This window comes from Augochlora pura, chromosome 3, assembly GCF_028453695.1.
Source record: "Augochlora pura isolate Apur16 chromosome 3, APUR_v2.2.1, whole genome shotgun sequence".
Taxonomy (NCBI): Eukaryota; Metazoa; Arthropoda; class Insecta; order Hymenoptera; family Halictidae; genus Augochlora; species Augochlora pura.
Window position 1 is genome coordinate 22,419,512 of NC_135774.1, and position 18,082 is coordinate 22,437,593.

The 18,082-nt window shown below is 35.3% G+C and overlaps 5 protein-coding genes and 1 non-coding gene across 14 annotated transcripts; 2 read left to right on the plus strand and 4 right to left on the minus strand.

The window, feature by feature from the left end:
• Positions 1 to 128: 128 nt before the first annotated feature.
• On the plus strand, positions 129 to 5,222 carry LOC144478683 (TGF-beta-activated kinase 1 and MAP3K7-binding protein 1). 6 transcript variants are annotated; one of them, XM_078196824.1, is made up of 8 exons: positions 129 to 264; positions 407 to 632; positions 2,894 to 2,973; positions 3,311 to 3,548; positions 3,635 to 3,767; positions 4,007 to 4,247; positions 4,325 to 4,581; positions 4,646 to 5,222. In XM_078196824.1, exons 3-8 carry the CDS (start codon positions 2,913 to 2,915, stop codon positions 5,084 to 5,086), a joined length of 1,371 nt encoding a protein of 456 aa, XP_078052950.1. In that variant the 5' UTR covers positions 129 to 264; positions 407 to 632; positions 2,894 to 2,912; the 3' UTR covers positions 5,087 to 5,222. The 6 variants fall into 6 exon arrangements, with proteins under 6 accessions (XP_078052950.1, XP_078052949.1, XP_078052951.1 ...); XM_078196823.1 differs by having other exon boundaries at positions 2,899 to 2,973; XM_078196825.1 differs by having other exon boundaries at positions 130 to 264; positions 411 to 632; positions 2,899 to 2,973.
• Positions 376 to 2,044, minus strand: LOC144478685 (uncharacterized). The gene is made up of 4 exons (XM_078196832.1): positions 1,722 to 2,044; positions 1,289 to 1,603; positions 1,023 to 1,226; positions 376 to 889 (listed from the first exon to the last, which is right to left on the minus strand). The coding sequence occupies exons 1-4, from the start codon at positions 2,042 to 2,044 to the stop codon at positions 376 to 378; spliced, it is 1,356 nt and encodes a 451-aa protein (XP_078052958.1).
• On the minus strand, positions 5,114 to 7,597 carry LOC144478682 (succinyl-CoA:acetate/propanoyl-CoA:succinate CoA transferase). Its single transcript, XM_078196820.1, has 6 exons — positions 7,195 to 7,597; positions 6,930 to 7,082; positions 6,619 to 6,858; positions 6,134 to 6,538; positions 5,759 to 6,025; positions 5,114 to 5,657 (listed from the first exon to the last, which is right to left on the minus strand). Exons 1-6 carry the CDS (start codon positions 7,370 to 7,372, stop codon positions 5,467 to 5,469), a joined length of 1,434 nt encoding a protein of 477 aa, XP_078052946.1. The 5' UTR covers positions 7,373 to 7,597; the 3' UTR covers positions 5,114 to 5,466.
• A 151-nt stretch (positions 7,598 to 7,748) lies between these two features.
• On the minus strand, positions 7,749 to 13,069 carry LOC144478681 (succinyl-CoA:acetate/propanoyl-CoA:succinate CoA transferase). 2 transcript variants are annotated; one of them, XM_078196819.1, is made up of 6 exons: positions 12,583 to 13,069; positions 9,827 to 9,979; positions 9,336 to 9,575; positions 8,844 to 9,248; positions 8,502 to 8,768; positions 7,754 to 8,376 (listed from the first exon to the last, which is right to left on the minus strand). In XM_078196819.1, exons 1-6 carry the CDS (start codon positions 12,779 to 12,781, stop codon positions 8,192 to 8,194), a joined length of 1,449 nt encoding a protein of 482 aa, XP_078052945.1. In that variant the 5' UTR covers positions 12,782 to 13,069; the 3' UTR covers positions 7,754 to 8,191. The 2 variants fall into 2 exon arrangements, with proteins under 2 accessions (XP_078052944.1, XP_078052945.1); XM_078196818.1 differs by having other exon boundaries at positions 7,749 to 8,376; positions 8,502 to 9,248.
• A 111-nt stretch (positions 13,070 to 13,180) lies between these two features.
• Positions 13,181 to 16,269, plus strand: Ics (ras suppressor protein 1). Of its 3 annotated transcripts, XM_078196828.1 has the most exons (9): positions 13,181 to 13,272; positions 14,029 to 14,427; positions 14,767 to 14,817; positions 14,897 to 15,017; positions 15,097 to 15,215; positions 15,289 to 15,371; positions 15,444 to 15,558; positions 15,629 to 15,761; positions 15,831 to 16,269. In XM_078196828.1, exons 2-9 carry the CDS (start codon positions 14,283 to 14,285, stop codon positions 15,913 to 15,915), a joined length of 852 nt encoding a protein of 283 aa, XP_078052954.1. In that variant the 5' UTR covers positions 13,181 to 13,272; positions 14,029 to 14,282; the 3' UTR covers positions 15,916 to 16,269. The 3 variants fall into 3 exon arrangements, with proteins under 3 accessions (XP_078052954.1, XP_078052955.1, XP_078052956.1); XM_078196829.1 differs by lacking the exon at positions 13,181 to 13,272 and having other exon boundaries at positions 13,946 to 14,427; XM_078196830.1 differs by lacking the exons at positions 13,181 to 13,272; positions 14,029 to 14,427 and adding an exon at positions 14,464 to 14,543.
• A 449-nt stretch (positions 16,270 to 16,718) lies between these two features.
• Positions 16,719 to 16,800, minus strand: Trnas-gcu (transfer RNA serine (anticodon GCU)). The gene has a single exon. It is a non-coding gene; the product is annotated as a tRNA-Ser (tRNA).
• Positions 16,801 to 18,082: the final 1,282 nt, after the last annotated feature.

Here is an 18,082-nt window from a genome sequence, read left to right on the forward strand (position 1 = left end):
CATACATACATGTATGTATTCGTGTACGTGTACATACACTTGGACTTCCATATACATACCATTGATCATACACAATTACAAATTGTATATACATATACAGAATTTCATAACGCGCGAAAAGATTGTATTTGAAAGTATCAATCTCTTGTCTTGTGTACATTAACTTATCGGAAGAATATTTCAATTACTTAATTTTTTATTTATTTCTTAGTTATTTTTATATAAATTAAGCAACGATGGATTATCGTTGCAATATACAGAAGTGTAGGTAGCCAAGAATTTATTATCAATGTTTTAAATTATCCCTTTGTTAACCTCGAATCTGTTATGGATGATTCAATTTATTTGTCTACTATTAAACAAGTCAGATTTCATTTAAAAATCAATTAAATCAAATTCTATTAAGTCAGGTACATCAGGCTCTGGCGGTAGTTTAAACCATGGGTCCTCTAACTCCCATAAATCGGGATGTAGTGCTGCTCTACCCGGAGGTGGTCCACACACTGGACATGGAGGATAACGTTCAACATCAAAAAACCTCTCTAATTCCTCTGGATCAAACGCTTTGTGTTTGTAACTTTGTTCCTGCTGTGGAACAGGAGATGCGTGAGCTTTAACTCTGGATTGTACAGGTATGGTGCCTAATTTTTCATCTTCCTCCCAAGATATATCTTTATCTTCGTAAAATTCCTCTTCAAAGGGAACATTTAAGTGTAAATCATCTGAAACTTCTTCTACTATTCTTTCGAATTCTTCTTCTAACTTTCTCTCTGCTACTCTCGCTGCCATAGCTTCTTTAGCTTTTCGCAGAAATTCACGCGCTGCTACAACAGTTGGATGATCTATTCCATATTCAGGTTGAAACATTTCGCTCTCCACATCAGGAACTCTGTATATTGTTAAGAAAAATAATTGACGCTATGGTTAATTAAAAAATAGATTCCCATAAATTATTGATTTCATTCCCATTGTCACAGAATTTCACTTTGTATTTCAGGTCGAAATATGCTTTTCAACTCTACCTTATTATTTGTCTAGGAGGAGGCGGAGGTGTTGCGTATTCCACAAAAGAACCAAAGTCAGGTGGAGTTTCATCTGCAATGTTAACGGCATTACCACCAACATTTGCTACCGTCATAACAAAATCTCGTCTAGCTTGTTGTAAATCTTCTAATTTATTTTGTACTGCTTCAGCTTCTGTAGCATCTTGCTCGTCGAGAGCTTCACTGTTACGATTGAAAAGATTTTATATCAGAATTATAGGTAAAGCAATATACGACAGCTTCACCTGATCACTTGAATAGAACGATTCGCAATTTGCGATGTTTCTTTTGGATCAATGTCAGCGGGTTGAGGTACGCTGATAATAGTAGTGCGGTTCTCGTTTATTGTTCCGGGGGGTATTACAATATTACTGATCGGTCCTTGGCCAACTGGTTCAGCACTGACTACATCGGCATTCATCACTCTAGCTAATTCAGTAGTTTGTTTAGATACAGTCGCGTCAGGTGATCTTGATCTTGATCGTGGGATTGCGCTTCTCGATGAAGCTGCAGCCATAGGTAGTGATTTTCTTGCATGTGGTAGTCTTTCTCTGCCAATCCTAATTAAAAACTGCTTTTAGGATAGTGATGAGAAAATTTTCGTGTTACAAATAGATTTTAGTAATCCAACAAGCTAAATAAATATTTGATCAAATCAGACTTGACTATTGTCACGACCTGGAATCACCCCCTATTGGAGCGGGTGTTCTTCTCGGTATTCGTTCACCGGTCATTTCTTGTTGCTTTTTGCGGTCGTATTCCTGCTTGAATTTTTCTGCTGCTTGCATTCTGGCCATCATTGATTTAGTCATTCCTGGCCTTTGAAAATCCACCTTCTTTGGTTCACGCGTTAATCTCTTTCGTGGCTTAGATACATCTTGTTGCTGAGCTCTGGCAACTGTTTCTTTCTGTTTCAAATCTCTTAATAAAGCACTCGTCCTTGCTTCACGAAGGTGTTGAGTCTTCGTTAAGCCACCTCCGGGCCTTCCAGGTCGACTCATTTTGATTCTACCGCGTTTTTAAGTTAAAGAAAAACTTCGTGAAAATTTTGTTAAAAGATGTATTATATTTTTTGTTATTAAGTAATAAACATCATTAGTTTAATCATCGCACATAAAAATATACCTCAAAGAAGTTAATTAATAAATAGCATTAAGTATAGCATAATAACCTAAATAAATGTTACTTTTCGTCGGGAAATATTTATTTCAGTAATGTTTCACTGACAATTTGATAAGTTTCCATGTTGCAAGTATTTTTTTTAAATTACTAATCCATAATTTTCAGTGTAGAGATTACATTTTCAATATTGATTCATTTTATTTTAGTGTATTAGTTTCCAGAATTTGTTGCTGATCATATAGTGTCTAAATCACATGTAATTTGACAGGTAGCATAAGTATTTGCAATAGAAATTGCTTTTGTTTTTGACAGTGTACTAAATGTGTTATAGAAACATAGAAATCTCGAAAAGTTCTATTTTATGTTTTATTTCACATATACATAATTTGTTAAGTATGGCAAAACAAAAGAATATATATATATATACATACATTCATATATAAATATTATTTACTACTTTTTCGGTGATTGCAAATATACATGTATATATTTTCAATGATCGATAAGACAAATTCTGTAAAAAGTAATAGAAAAGTAACATTTTGTAGTTTGCTGTAACTATTTCAAAATTTAAATTTAATCGATTCTTACAAAACTTTCGATACTTGCAATCAAAACGAATCGATACTTTGGTCGATATGTTGCAAACGTAAGTCTGTATACACTTAATATAAGCTGAGTTCTTCGCTTAAGTTATTATATTATATATTTTTAATAATGCCAACTAGGGCAGAACGCCCTAATTTAATGCCTTTTCAGGATACTCAATACAGCTGGACGGATGATTTACCGGTTTGTAAACAATCTGGTACGTAACTGTGTACCGTAATAGTGGGCGTAACCTTAAACCTGTATTATTCTGATATTTACACTCATAATGAAATAAACCAGTATTTATAAACATTGTTGGTTTCTTCAATTAATTGTTAACATTTGATTTATCTTTAAATATACAAAAATTCAATCAATGTCGTGGTAATCTCATAATGAAATCTTATTTAAATGTACAAATTTCTAGTAGAATTAAAACATATTATTATCAGTGAAAAATTTAATTACACAACAAAGACTGTACTTGGTGTTCAATTAAAATATATTCAAACCTAGTTAAAAAAAATATTCATTTTATATTCGTTTTATTTCAGGAGTAGGATTTTCGACTAATCAAATTTATCGGGAGGATGGATATAGGCAAGAAGAGCACCCGTTTGAAGATCGTAGTTTCCATTGTCGGTATGATGACTCAACATTTCTTTATGGAGTATTCGATGGACACGAAGGAACTAAAGCAGCTAACTTTGCTATGCAGAGAATGGCTGCAGAGATTTTGTTGGGTCAGTTGAATGGAAAATCTACTGATGAAGAGATCAAAGAAGTTTTAAGGTAATAATATATATAAAACACTGCAAATAACAGTGGAATAACAATTTGTTATCATTTTACTAACATTTTATACGTTATTATTTTAGGCAGGCATTTATTGCTGTTGAACGGGGATATCTAGATTCCATTGGCGATCTCTTGGCTGAGCGTGCCAGTTTACAATTTGATATTCCAGATGGTTTAAATTCGTATGAAACATATCAAAAATTCCCTCACTTGGTTAGTTGGATTTACTGGCTGCATTTGCAAGAAGACATTATTGTAGTATATAATTTATATTTAAAATACATATGGTGTTCCTTAGTTCTATACTTTTTACTATATCTGTACAAGCAGTTTTTGTAGTATTATTCTTTTTTTAAATTATGGAGTCAATTAATGAAAGATGTTTCCTTAAATTTTTGAATATATTTCTTTGTTTATTAGTGAAATTATAAGTGAATAAAATATTTATACAGGTCGATAAGTTAAATTCATTAAATTGCGAGCTATCAGCAGGAACCAGTGCAGTTGTAGCTCTTGTATATGGTGGAAGATTGTTTGTAGCAAATGTTGGTGATAGCAGAGCTTTATTATGTAAAACTGATAATAATCACGTTCTAAGAGTTGTACAATTAAGCGTTGATCATGACCTACGGAATGAAGACGAATTATTACGATTATCTCACTTAGGATTAGATACTGATTCAATAAGGCAAGGTGAGTTAATAATGTTGAACTAACGTTTTATTTGATATTGTAGCAGATGTGACATTTAAGACAAATTTATTTTGAAGGATCTCATCTTGGAAATCAAGAAAATACACGATGCCTTGGAAATTATCTTGTTAAAGGAGGATACAGAGAATTTGAAGAATTGGCAACTGCTGCAGCTGAGCCTATTATTGCTGAACCTGAAATTCATGGTGGTATAGAACTTGATGAATCGTGCAGATTTTTATTACTTATGTCCCATGGTCTGTATAAATCGTTAGAAGAAGCAACCGGTACCGATCAAGTTAATAAAGAATTAGCACTCATAGCTGTTGAACAGGTACGGCATAAGTATCCATAGTCATACAGTTATGTAAGAATCAGTTTTATCGATTAAATTTCAGTTCCGCGTGCAGTCTACGTTGACAGGAGTTGCTCAAGCTGTTGTAGATAAAATAGTAAGGATTCATCATGACGTTAATATGAGTACTTCACAAAGTACAGTAACTACTGGTAAACGTGACGATATAACTCTTCTTGTACGAAATTTTAATTTTCCACTTCCTCACGCATTAAAAAGTCCGACCAATCAGTCTGTTAGATTTAATCCGATCGTTGAAACTGCTCCGATAAGAACAATGCCAGAAATGGAGGATTATTCAAGCACTGGAGTTACAGACGAAGTATCGACAAGCGATACTTCAACATCAGATATATATTCTCCAGGAGCAAAGCCAACAGACAGAAACGCAAGGATAAAATCTTATGTTGATTTCTCGGAATATTATGAAAATGTGGAAAAGAGACGAAAGGAAGGAACTCTACCCGAAGGCATTAATTTTTAATTTTACAATCCTAGAATACTAAATATTTATTAAGCTTCGTATTATGTTTGTAAATATTTATTTTGTATACATGTCTTTCAAATAAAATATCAAAAATTCATGCACTGTATAACCGTTTGCATGTACTGTATAGAACAAAAGTTACTTTATAAATTAAATAACAATTATAAAACTTAATCTCTTCCTTTTCTATCTCCACAAAAGTGGTTACATGAGCTGTTTCATTTTATATGGGATATGTTTTTACCACTTGAAATCTAGACATTATAATATTTCCACAACTTATATCACATATTGTCAACCTGTCGGCACATTGGAATCAAATTTTGCTAATACAACCTACAATTTGAAGCCACTATATACACGTTTGCGCATATAGATTATAAATATTTCGTTGGATTTGTTTTCAGTCTCTCATATGCAGCCTTTTCGAGGCATTCTCTATGATCCGGATGAGCGATTTGAATTAATGCATTCGCCCTTTGACGTAACGTTTTACCAAAAACGTTTGCTACACCATGTTCCGTTACAATGTAGTGAGCGTGTGCCCTTGTTACAACAACACCTCCACCTGTTTAACAGTTGCATTTGTTATAGTAAATGGACTGAAATACTTAATGAGCTTAATTTAATTTAATTAGAGCAAATATTATATTTTTTCTTGTTTCATACCAACTTTGAGTACAGGTTGAATTTTACTTTCCCCCTTGCTGGTTACCGAGGGGAAAGCAATCACAGCCTTCCCCCGACCATCTTGGCCCATTGCAGCACCACGAATAAAATCGAGTTGTCCACCGAAACCAGAATACATCTTGCAGCCTAAACTGTCGGAACATACCTGACCAGTAATATCCATTTCTATGCACGAGTTAATGGCAGTCATTTTCGGTTGTTGTGATACCACTCGAGGATCGTTCACGTAGTTAATTGTAAGCATTTCTAATTGAATCAAGTAATCGAAGTTATACATACATATATGTAAAATATATACGCATAAATACGTACATACAATAGAGTTAAAGATAAATTAAAAAGTGACATACGCACCTACAAACGGATTATTATGTATGAAGTCATACACTCTTTTAGTACCAATCGCCAAAGAAGCAACCATGCGTCCTCTATGTTTAAGTTTCATTTTATTTGTAATATTTCCACGTTCTGCTAAATCCACCATTGTATCACCCATGAGTTCCGAATGAATACCAAGATCTTTGTGATTGCCAAGCGAACAGAGAATAGCGTCGGGAATATTGCCAATACCAAGTTGCAAAGTTGCACCATCGTCTATTAGCCTTTGCGCTATAATTTTTCCAATTTCTGCTTCAATTTCATTCGGTGGAGTACTAGCTACGCATGGCAGAGGACAATCGTACTTTACAGCCCAGTCGATATGGCTACAATGAATGATGGAGTCTCCGAATGATCGTGGCATGTGTTCATTGACTTGAGCTATGAACAATTATAAAAATAACTTTGATTTCAATTTATTCATAATTACTGCTACAGTAGCAATCTTATTAATTACTGACCGACAATCACTTTAGCCGTACTGAGAGCTGCACGCGTACAGTCCACGCTTACGCCTAAGGAACAAAAGCCACGTGCGTCCGGCACGCTAACATGAATCAGTGCAACGTCCGGAGTAATTCTCTTCTCGTAAAACAGTTTCGGTACTTCATGGAGGAATATTGGAATGTAATCTGCGCGACCTTCATTCACAGCTTCCCTGACGTTCGCTCCAATGTAAAAGCTCACCGACCTAAAGTGTTCTAAATAAAGTAAATTGTAATTATTAATATCATATGTCGAAACGGACATTAGCAATTACGGAATATCGTACTCTCGAATTCAGGGCTCGCGAATGGGGCGTCTCCTTCAAGTCCCATGTGGATTAATCGTACCCCGCGTAGATTATTGCAAACACCGTGTTCCGTCATAGCGCGTATCAGCTCATTTGGTGTTGCTGCACCACCTTGTATGAAAACTAAATGCTCTGGAAAAATAAATTTCAAAGATTAAAATACATTTAGGATAAGGAATATAATGACAATATAATAAGTTTTAAACGAGTTTATCTGAGATTTGAGCGAAACTATCATAAATACCTGAATTTATAATTTTTACAGCATCTTCTACGCAAACCCATCTTGGACATCGTTTCAGTGGTTGTAATGGCTCTCGTACGAATTTCAAACCGCACAAGTTGAAGTTTCTCTTATCTACGAGATTGTTGAATGTTGCGTTCAGCGAGTCCAATTTTCGACGAAAATTAAGTCCGAACATCTTTATGTAGAATGTAGAATGAAAAAAAGATGTCAGAAAACGTCCAGACACCTGAAATTCGAGTTAACTTCGTCCAATCGGTGGAATATATACTGGAATTACATAAAAATTTGGAAAGAACATAATCTAAACAATTTCATTGATTTTAATGTCACTTCACACCAGATCTGTATTGGATTTGTTGCCATCTCCACGATAACTATTTGAACGTCGCATTTGCCGGTTTTCGATTTTTCAATTCTTTCCTTTTGATGTATTTGTTATACTTATATTTTCTAACACCCCGTACTATACATATAAAAGGTGATAAAAAAACACAGTGTTGATGAAACAGTGTTGATAGCGAAATAATTACACTTGTATATATTCCATCTTGAATTTATTCCTTCAAATGCGCTGCATCTGCTAGTTTATTACAGTGATTGCATTATACAAAGGAACTTTTTTAAAATTCCATATAAAAAGTATTTGTCGTCATTGTACCAATGGTTTTCTGTTTAATTATCGTAAAATACTCGTTGAAAATAAAAGCTTTATCATATTTTCTCAGGGAACAACGTTTCCTTGCTTATGGCGACAAATAAGAGGCCTTCTCGGATTTACTGAGGATGTAGTTATTTATATAAATTAAAAATTATTCTCCAATATTTTGTTTGTCAATGTAGTTCTACATTATTCTTATTCCAGGCAAGAAGGCGCATAAACTTAAAAATGTATGAGGTTTTCAGCACGAATAAATAATTATGCGTGCGGAAAACGACAAATATCGCGAAATGCTATTAGAAGAGTCTTTTGATGATGTGCTTATCGTTGATACGCTTATGGAGCCGGCATCACTTTTAATCTTTCGAATGCTGCTTTTTCGAGAGCCTCTCTGTGATCGGGATGGGCAATTTGAATTAATTCATATGCTCGTTGTTGAAGACTTTTACCAAATAAGCTAGCTATTCCGTGTTCTGTGACAACATATCGAGCGACTGCTCTGTTTGTAACGACACCAGCACCTTGAAACCATAAATGAAAGGTTAATATTTCGAAAATAATAAACTTACGCGTTTATAGATTTGTAGCAATAAAAACTTCTCAATATAAAGGTAAAGGCAAAGAAACGTTTTGAGGATTCAAGTACCAAGTTTTAGGACAGGTGCAATTTTGCTCTCGCCTTTGCCAGTAATGGATTGTAACGCAATAATAGGTTTTCCAAGACGATCATCGCTGATCGCTGCCCCCGTGATGAAATCCAGTTGTCCTCCAAATCCAGAATACATTCTTGGTCCGATACTGTCAGAGCAAATCTGACCTGTTAGGTCGACTTCGATACAGGAGTTGATAGCTGTCATATTTGGCTGTTTTGCCACGATTTTAGGATCGTTCACGTAATCCACTACCAACATCTCTATAACAATCATAGTTGTACGTTTTAGTCTGAACAGATTTTGCATTGAAAAAAAGCTTTTAAAAACGGACCCACCGATAAATGGATTGTTGTGCATAAAGTCGTACAATTTTTCCGAACCAACGCAAAATGAACCGACGATTCGTCCCTTGTGCATTGTTTTCTTGTTATTCGTGATGCAACCTTTATTTACAAGCTCAACCACGCCATCGCTAAACATCTCGCTGTGAATTCCAAGGTCCTTATGGTTCTTCAGTTCTGACAATACCGCGTCCGGTATGCTGCCAATCCCCATCTGTAAGGTAGCTCCGTCCACCACCAAATTTTCAGCAATGTTTCTACCAATTTGCTGTTCTTCTTTGCTCGGTGCTTTTACAGGATGTACCGGAAGTGGTTTGTGATGCTCCACGGCGAAATCCAAGTGACTAACATGAATGATGGCGTCGCCGAACGTCCTCGGCATATGTTTGTTTACTAATGCTAAAAAACAACGAGTATAATGAAGATTAATATTTATTGTATATGGAGTAGCAGGGGTAACGGAATTAGAAAGATTCGAAAATTTACCTACGATATATTTGCTGTGGCTCACAGCGGATCTGACGCAGTCAACGCTTGTACCTAAAGAGCAGTACCCTTTATCGTCTGGAGGACTAACGTGAATCAGTGCTATGTCCGGTTTGATGTAGTTTTCTTTAAATAATCGCGGAATCTCGTGCAAGAAGATGGGCACGCAGTCAGCAGTTCCCGCTTGAACGGCTGGCCTCACGTTGCCACCGATAAACAAGCTTATCGACCTGAAATGTTCTGTATACAAAGTGTCATAATACGTAAGGTTATCAGCATATAATTAAATCATTTTTTGCCATGAATGAACTACACGACTCAATTTACATACACAGTGTATATAAAAAGTTTCGCATTTGAATTTGTTAATCCGTTTGGTACCAAACATTGTGAATCGTATAAATACTGCGTGCAGCTTATAATCTCCGTCGAGATGGCAATTTAGACTTATCGCTTTGGAGGATGAGCGGAAACTTATGATAACGACGTACTTGCATTTTCTGGCTTGGCAAATGGCGCCGGGCCTTCGAGATGCATATGATATAATCGTACATTTCTCACGTCACATCGTACGCCATAGTCAGTCATCGCCCTTAAAAGTTCGGAAGGTGTTGCCGCTGCACCCTGAACAAATACCACTTGATCTGTAATGGAAAATTTATCTATTGAATCATCTAAAAACTTCTCATTTAACGTTACAATTGCCACGAATCATTAACAAATATATTAAGTTCATGCATATAGTGAAAATGATATTTCAGGAAATGTTTACGCGCACATTCGCGACCATTAGATAACGGATTTAATACTTTGTACCCTGTATGTTATACTATTTGCACAGCTAAACCAGATAACATTCAATTTATCTATCAAAATCGTGAGTCGTCTCTGATTATCTCAATATGTTCTAGTAATATTAATAATAACCACAACAATAATTAAACGCTTTTTATCTTCTAGGTTTATAATAGAATTATAATCTGTCGATGTATAATTTCCGTGACGATGTTTGTAACAAATTACATTTTCAAGGCGTTCGGTATTAAAATAAATCCTCGTTCCGTATTCGACTGCTGGCATTTGAACCTTGACTTCGATCACTTTCGCCTTGGCAGGGTAGCGAAAGATGAACGCTCTTGATCTATTTAACAAATAACTCGCTTGAATTAAGAATAACTAAGGGTATAAATCCCGAATGTTGGCAAAGTTCGTGTATCCAAATGCTTACTTGAGTCGGACTGTTTTCGTATATATAGAAAAAAATTATGACAACATAAACATGGTGGTTTTTTTTATGATTTTTCAAACAAAATTTTGCCTTATTCTTTTAAACTTTGATACGTGTTCGTACTTTAGAAAAGTAAAACAAATAATTGTAAAAATTCGCAAAGAAACAACATGTATTTATATTAAATATTTACAATTAAAATTACATTTGCATTTCCACTTCCGCCAGCGATAATGTTTGTTTTTCAAGGACGAGTATTTTTTGAGAAATGTGTTCACATTTCTTCAGATCGTGTTCTTTCTTGTGAATTTTTACAATCTTGTTTTACTTGCCTAAAGTACGAAAACAACAGAATTTGAAAATCATCTTGTTTACCGTCATGCTTATTCAGGATCATTCCATGTATACGATAACAGTCCAACACGTATAAGAATTCGAATACCAGAACTTTGTCAACTTTTAAGACTCAAAGATCGAGTATACGATACATTTCTAAGAATTTCAAGGAAAGAAAATGATGAAAAAAAGAAAAGTTCAAATTATTTTTAGCGGGATCTGAAATTATAATAAATAGGATTTTGATCTAAATCAACCTGCACACAAAATGAACTACGTATTCTCTGTGATCAATTGTTGAGAAACATAATCTGTAAATAGTTTATATTTAATCGCAGAGACTCAAAACCAATAATAATCGCTCGTCCATATGAATCCGCTATAATAGGTACGAACACGTCATGTGTTGGAAATATGTATGCGTTGAAGCATACGATGATAATACTACCATACGATTCATCATAAATTAAATACATAAATTGTAGATGAAAGCGGCAATGTATATTGTACTAGATATCGTGGAACATTCTTTGTCGTTGTTCTATTTATAATCAATTCTTGAATATCAAGTTGCCTTATTTTTATAATTTAGAACAATGAACAATTGTAATGTAATAATTTTTTGTTTAGCATGGCGTCACCGAAAAAATAATATTTATGCACAATAGTCTTTTGCGGGTATGTGATTCACTAACATACCATGTGGCACACAAAAAATTACGTGTACGTGTATGTACACTACAATTCTTTAGTTACTTGAGAGAAATTTTATTGGTGAAATTAAACAATATATGTTTAAAAAACCAATCGAACTGTTACACGATTTGTAAAATTTTTTTACACACGATGATTCGCATATGCAGTAGGTGTCGGACCATTCTTTCGCATAAAGATTTGTGTCGTGTAGTTGAACCTACATTGCAAGAAAATCACCAGCGATGAGCCGACAAACTGTTAACTGAGATTTCGTATCGCATGAGCTCATTGAATTACATGTGCGGTTGGAATTTACCTTCAAATACGTTACACAAATCGCTATACGCAAGATTTGTTGAACGCGTATGGCATACGCGAATAGCCGTGTAAGAGTGATCTTAACGTTAACAAAATCGACGTATATCGATATAGACAAGTATTTTAGAGTTTCCGTAGCGATATTCGTGCTTAGACCCGCCTTTCATTAAGTCAATCGTCGGTAATCGGTATTCATCTATCTATTCATTGCGCGTATTGAGTACAAAATCTATTACATAATAAATGCTATCTTCTTGATTTGAATAGATCAATATATTTTCTTATCGGTGGTGTAAAATTCATTAACAAAGATAACAGTGTTTTTGTAAGACTACAATATTGAAAATTGTGGCAACAAACGCAAGCATTCAACAAAAATGCAAATATAAACTCCCACGAAGAAAACAGTTTAAATTATTTTACATAAACAATATCATCAGCATTATAAATTCTACAAAATCTCGGACGTCGTACTCCGTAAAAATACGTAGACCACTAACATCTGTATTTATTCTTATACAGCGGTTCAAGGTTAATTCATTTCAGAATAGTGATATCCAAATGTGTTACGTTAAATTGGGTAGACATACGGTATATTGTATGAGTGAAAAATAACATTTGAAAAGAAGTGTTGGCGAACTGTGTATCGCAAACAGATTAATCAATTACCTGAATCTAGTTCTGCTTGTTCGATAGCTTCATCGGCGGTCTTGAGCCAACAAGGTTGTTTGCCGGTTATTATCATCGAAGGTTCCCTCACGGAAGCAACATAACTTTTCGTCCTTGCTTGGAAGTTACTAGTTCGTGTGCTGACCGTCAATGTGTTCAGTGTTTTCGACAGGATGGCTATTCGTTTTAGGGCTGCCATCGTTGAGATACACCGTGATCTTCTGTCACTGTTCTACGAGAACACACTGTCGACTGGAACGACGATAAAAGATAGAACTGTCCGCGATCCAATTATCTGAGATATAGGGAAGTCACGGGTGAATGAATCAACGAGATTACGGAATTTTGAACGAATTTTGACGAAAATTGTATTCTATCGAACGATGCTGTATATCCTCGAACCAGCCGCCACCGTGTCTCACAGTCACAGGTCACAGTGCAGTTGCGCCACTTGTGCCTTATGCCCAGTTGCGCCTCTTCGGCGCGAAATAAACGGGGTCGCGAACGGGAACGGATTCATACAGAGGTGGTGGTCAGACGTAAGGAAAATATGGCCGCGTAGGAGCGCCAATGACGTAGGATGTAGACAGTGACGTGATCAGGGAATAGAAGAGGGGGGAAGTAATGGTTATTTCTTTGTGGTGAAAACGGTGCACGCCGCTACTGCTGGTTGACAGATTTACCGACCGGGTACGTCCACGATGAAAAATGCGTAGTAGCGCAATTTAACATTGTTAATAATTAGTCGCTGTCGGTAATTTGTCTATCAATTTGTGGGTTCTGCCACTGCATGATGTGGCGCTGCATAGACCCCTTAACTGAACTTCGACATTTTGCCAGAAGAGGCGTTACTATCGCTAAATTTAAATTGTTCAAAGTTTAAATTTTAAGCACTTAAGTCGGTACACATTTCAATTCTGGTACTTTATTAAAAATGTTTCTAAGGATTTGTTGTCACGCTCAACAAATCTTATATTCTATTAAAATAAGCTCTAACTGCTATCGTTGGACACTGCTGGCCTCGAATAGAAATTCCAAGAATTGTCATACATCTGGGACCTCTGTTCAAGACCAGTGTTCACAGTAAAAAGAAGCTATTAAGTTTTGGAGTACTGCAAAGGAGAAATTATTGCATATTCGTTTCACAAAGTCCAAATGAGAAATTACCTCCTCATTTAAAAAATTGGAGATTTACAATAGAGTTTTTTCAAACATCCCACATAAATCAGGATGCATTCAAACTGTTGTGTATTGCGGTAACCTACAAAGTTAACTCGGTAATAAGAATTGTCGTATTAGGCTACTCAGCCACACTTAAATATACTTCACTCCCTTGCACAACTCGCTCAGGACTACAAATTCAAAATGGTATCAGACACACTTCTATTGGATGCGGATAGGCTGCCATATTGAATTTTAGTTTGGACAATTTTGTGATTGTCATAGGTGGCAGTTAATACCGTGGCCAGTAATTCGACTATACACACATATATGTGTAGAGTTATAGCCTCTTGCTCTGGACAGAAACTTCCATTGCGTGAGAGATCTATAGATCGCAAGTCCCTGCCGACACGGATTGTACAATATGTACAATATGAATAATATGAAAGAAGTGCGGTAGCGGCAAGCGAACATAGTTGCCGGAGGTGCGCGCATCTTTATTTAAAGCTCACTGACGTGTTGGTACAATTGCGCGCGCAATGAATCAAGCACCAGTCTCGTGTATTCCAGCTGGGAAGATGTCGAAGACGAAGAAAGTGCTCGACGAAGCCCGCGAGATCCAAAATCCCGAGTTGGATCTTGCTGACAAGGGTATCTCATCGTTCGAAGAGATGTCCGGATTACGTGAGTCCACCATATCCTCATGCTACCCGTTCGAATCGCCAAATTAGGCAACTTGTCTTGACTGGTTTTTGGAGCGGATGGAAATCTAAGGAGGCCATTTGTCGGCTGCCCACAAGGTGGGCGTGTCGACGCATGCGCACGCATTTGTTTTAAAGATTAATTACCATTTGAATTTAAAAAAAATAATATATTGTTATACGTTAATGATAATCTCATTATCGTCATGAATATGAATTTAGACGACAAATAATACTCTAAACGAGATTGACATTATTTGTTGGTCTATATAATATAGTTTCTATATTTTAAAGGTACTTAAGTATGTCTATTTTGTTTCAGTTAATATGATCAATATAACTAGATTGACTTTAAGTCACAATAAGATTCAAGGTAATTATCTTATTTTATTGCTACTAGTTGTAAAGATTTAGTAATGTTTGTTGTTATTATATCATTTTTTATATTGTAGCTGTACCACCCGGCCTTGCCAATTTGGTCAATTTAGAAATTCTAAATCTTTTTAATAATCATATTACGGAGCTTCCTATCTCTTTATCGCAGATGCCAAAGCTGAGAATCCTCAATGTTGGGTGAGTTTCAATATATTAATCAAATCATTGCATGAATATATTTAAAGATTCTAAGAAAACTATGTTATTACTTTTGTAGAATGAATAGATTGGATGTGCTGCCAAGAGGATTTGGTGCATTCCCAGTATTGGAGGTGCTGGACTTAACATACAATAACCTGAGTGACAAGAATTTACCAGGGAATTTTTTCATGATGGGTGAGTATAAGAAAGTTTTACTCTACAAATTATCTTTCAATAAGAGTGAAATTGAAATCACCTTCGTTTATAGAAACATTAAGAGCACTCTACTTGGCAGACAATGACTTTGAGTATCTACCACCAGAGATTGGAGGATTAAAAAATTTACAAATAGTATGCATAATTATTGCTACAAACAATAAATTTTATTTCAATTACTTAAAGATATTTACATTTTTATTCTAGCTTGTATTAAGGGAGAATGATTTAATAGAATTACCGAAGGAAATTGGAGAATTAACACGATTGAGAGAATTACATATTCAAGGAAATCGATTGACAGTGTTGCCTCCAGAAATAGGTATAATCTTAATGCATTAAAAATTGTATTCAATTTACATTTTTATACTTTATTAGAAACTGTTTTATAGGTAATCTCGATTTAGTGAGTAACAAAGCAGTATTCAGAATGGAGTTTAATCCATGGGTGACACCAATTGGTGATCAACTTCAAGTGGGTATATCTCACGTCATGGACTACATTCGATCCGAAACTTATAAATAGTAAGTGTTGCAAATTATTCTCTGAGATGTGGAAAGCATTTTGCATTACGGTATACGCACTATTTTCAGCGTATATAATCGGCATCAAGCCGCTAAAGGACCACCTCCGCCAAGCGAGAATGACAAGAGTAAGAAAGTATCGCGTGTCCGCTAAGCTGAAACCAAAAACAATTTACACGTAATTAAAATACATTTAATTTTACGCGAACTAGGCAATTTAATTTATACACTGCCAGTAATCACGATCAACTAATACCTCTGCAATGAAAATGGTGCCTTTGCTAATGTACAATTAACCCAGTATATTTTTATCGCGCATTTGAGGTCTTGATTAAGTATCGGAAAATAATATATACAATAAGTTGTATTTTAGACCAATGTAATATAGTATCGTATTGTCTACGCTTGTTAAACAATATTTTTATAATGACTGGATAGCAAATAATTTATACAATATATTATATTTTAGAATAATGTTTTGAAATAAAACAATTCAATTTAACAGTTTTCAACATATATTTTATCTTTATATATATCTAAGTAAATATGATCGCATTAATCTTTTCATTTATATGTTCCTCGTAATATTGCATGCGATTGCACTTTTCAATGAATCTAACATTAATTTCCGTTACACGCTCATCAACACTTTTAACTTTTAACAATTCCACTTCGAATTTAGTATTAGTAGTAACAATTATTAATTAGCCAATGATCATCAATGAGACATTAAATGATGTAATATTTTAAACTGTATATTACTTTATTACAATATTCAAATATTCACATTCGTAGGCTTTAATTTTTTATTTTATAATTGTAGCGCTGGTTACTGGTGATCCTCATTTATTGTTTATACCGTGATTGTATTTTGGAATGATATAACTTGACGCGTCATATAGGAGAATTGATAATAATAAATTAAATTTGATGATCTATAAGACTGTAAAAAATAGTCGACGAGGATGGGATTCGAACCCACGCGTGCAGAGCACATTGGATTAGCAGTCCAACGCCTTAACCTCTCGGCCACCTCGTCCAATGGTACACCTTGCAAAAATGCCCTTGGAACAGGGGTGACTACCCTCGACGAACGAGAAAACCATTTGCATATAATATTAAAAATATTCGAAAACCAAACGATATAAAATTCATATTGTTACTTTAGCCATATACAAATTGAATTCATAAAATGTTAAATGGTTTTCTATCATTGGAAAATATTTATTTGAAATGCTTAAACTATCCTGTATAATCAAATTACTGTTTTTTTAATTTTTATTCTAATACCAAGTTTTAATTATTTTTCTTAAAATACAGATTATTTATATTTTCATCATTTTGTACATAATGTTATTTTGTTTTTGTTACCTCAGAACTTCGAGTTCTGCGGTAAAAAATGTAGAAAATGCATTGATCAGAAAATAAGAAATTAGATGCTATCTTATTATTCTTGGGAAGAAAACGTGTATATTTTACCTTCTTTAAACTTAAAGTAGAAAAATAAGAAATGAAAGAATGCTCTTTAACGACAAACTAATTCTAATACTACGAATCTGTTCGATCTCGAGGGGATTGATAAATAAACATTTGTACTCAGGTCGATGTATATAGATATTACAGGCTTTTTATTGTAGAACAGCACACGGCCGCATGAATTATATTACATATGTATAAATTTGTATCGGCATCTTTACAGTTAGGTTCACGGAGAGAACTCTTATCGCACATAGACTTCTTTCACATCTCGGGGAGAGGACAGGGATCACGTTATGCATCGTTTATACTGTGACGTTAACGGACAGCACACACGGTTTGATATGGAGACGCGAGCGCGCGTACATGCAACACCAGTAGAGAGATTCTTGTGTTCGGAAGTGCAGTAGATTGTTCCCGATCTGGTTTGTGCGTACCGCGCCCGAGCGATGGAAATACAAAGAAAAAGGAAACAAAAACACCGGCACGAAACCACCGAAAAGTAAAAGAAAAATTACGCTTGACAACAACCATGACCCAGGAGATGGGCTATCCTTGCGTGACAATCGATCGCAGGAGATCTCCGAATCTCTCGGGTACTGCCAAATATGTATTCCTTGATCTGAACTTCGTGTCGGGATACAAAGAATCACGGTGAAGGGACTGTGGAAATGGAACAGCGATTACTGACAAAAGCAACAATTCCGGTGCTTCCGGTGCTGGGAGTTCTGGGGTCGATTAGATCGTTCTTCTCCGACCCCCCGAACTTTGGACCTAGCGTCGGAAGGACCGATTTGATCGGTACACATCGATACACGGTTGATGATGCTGACACGGAGACGACA

What these genes read in the sequence shown, in the direction of transcription:
- LOC144478685 (XM_078196832.1), bottom strand. Translation starts at nt 2,044, where the DNA reads ATGAGTCGACCTGGAAGGCCCGGAGGTGGCTTAACGAAGACTCAACAC. An exon ending in CCAATAGGGGGTGATTCCAG is followed by an intron (nt 1,604 to 1,721) that starts GTCGTGACAATA and finishes GTTTTTAATTAG; the next exon opens with GATTGGCAGAGAAAGACTAC. An exon ending in CGTTCTATTCAAGTGATCAG is followed by an intron (nt 1,227 to 1,288) that starts GTGAAGCTGTCG and finishes CAATCGTAACAG; the next exon opens with TGAAGCTCTCGACGAGCAAG.
- LOC144478683 (XM_078196822.1), top strand. An exon ending in GAGATCAAAGAAGTTTTAAG is followed by an intron (nt 3,549 to 3,634) that starts GTAATAATATAT and finishes TTATTATTTTAG; the next exon opens with GCAGGCATTTATTGCTGTTG. An exon ending in ATCAAAAATTCCCTCACTTG is followed by an intron (nt 3,768 to 4,006) that starts GTTAGTTGGATT and finishes ATATTTATACAG; the next exon opens with GTCGATAAGTTAAATTCATT.
- LOC144478682 (XM_078196820.1), bottom strand. Translation starts at nt 7,372, where the DNA reads ATGTTCGGACTTAATTTTCGTCGAAAATTGGACTCGCTGAACGCAACA. An exon ending in TGTAAAAATTATAAATTCAG is followed by an intron (nt 7,083 to 7,194) that starts GTATTTATGATA and finishes TTATTTTTCCAG; the next exon opens with AGCATTTAGTTTTCATACAA. An exon ending in TACGGCTAAAGTGATTGTCG is followed by an intron (nt 6,539 to 6,618) that starts GTCAGTAATTAA and finishes AATTGTTCATAG; the next exon opens with CTCAAGTCAATGAACACATG.
- LOC144478681 (XM_078196818.1), bottom strand. Translation starts at nt 12,781, where the DNA reads ATGGCAGCCCTAAAACGAATAGCCATCCTGTCGAAAACACTGAACACA. An exon ending in CCACAGCAAATATATCGTAG is followed by an intron (nt 9,249 to 9,335) that starts GTAAATTTTCGA and finishes GTTGTTTTTTAG; the next exon opens with CATTAGTAAACAAACATATG. An exon ending in TGCACCTGTCCTAAAACTTG is followed by an intron (nt 8,377 to 8,501) that starts GTACTTGAATCC and finishes TATGGTTTCAAG; the next exon opens with GTGCTGGTGTCGTTACAAAC.
- Ics (XM_078196828.1), top strand. Translation starts at nt 14,283, where the DNA reads ATGAATCAAGCACCAGTCTCGTGTATTCCAGCTGGGAAGATGTCGAAG. An exon ending in AAGTCACAATAAGATTCAAG is followed by an intron (nt 14,818 to 14,896) that starts GTAATTATCTTA and finishes TTTATATTGTAG; the next exon opens with CTGTACCACCCGGCCTTGCC. An exon ending in AGTGTTGCCTCCAGAAATAG is followed by an intron (nt 15,559 to 15,628) that starts GTATAATCTTAA and finishes ACTGTTTTATAG; the next exon opens with GTAATCTCGATTTAGTGAGT.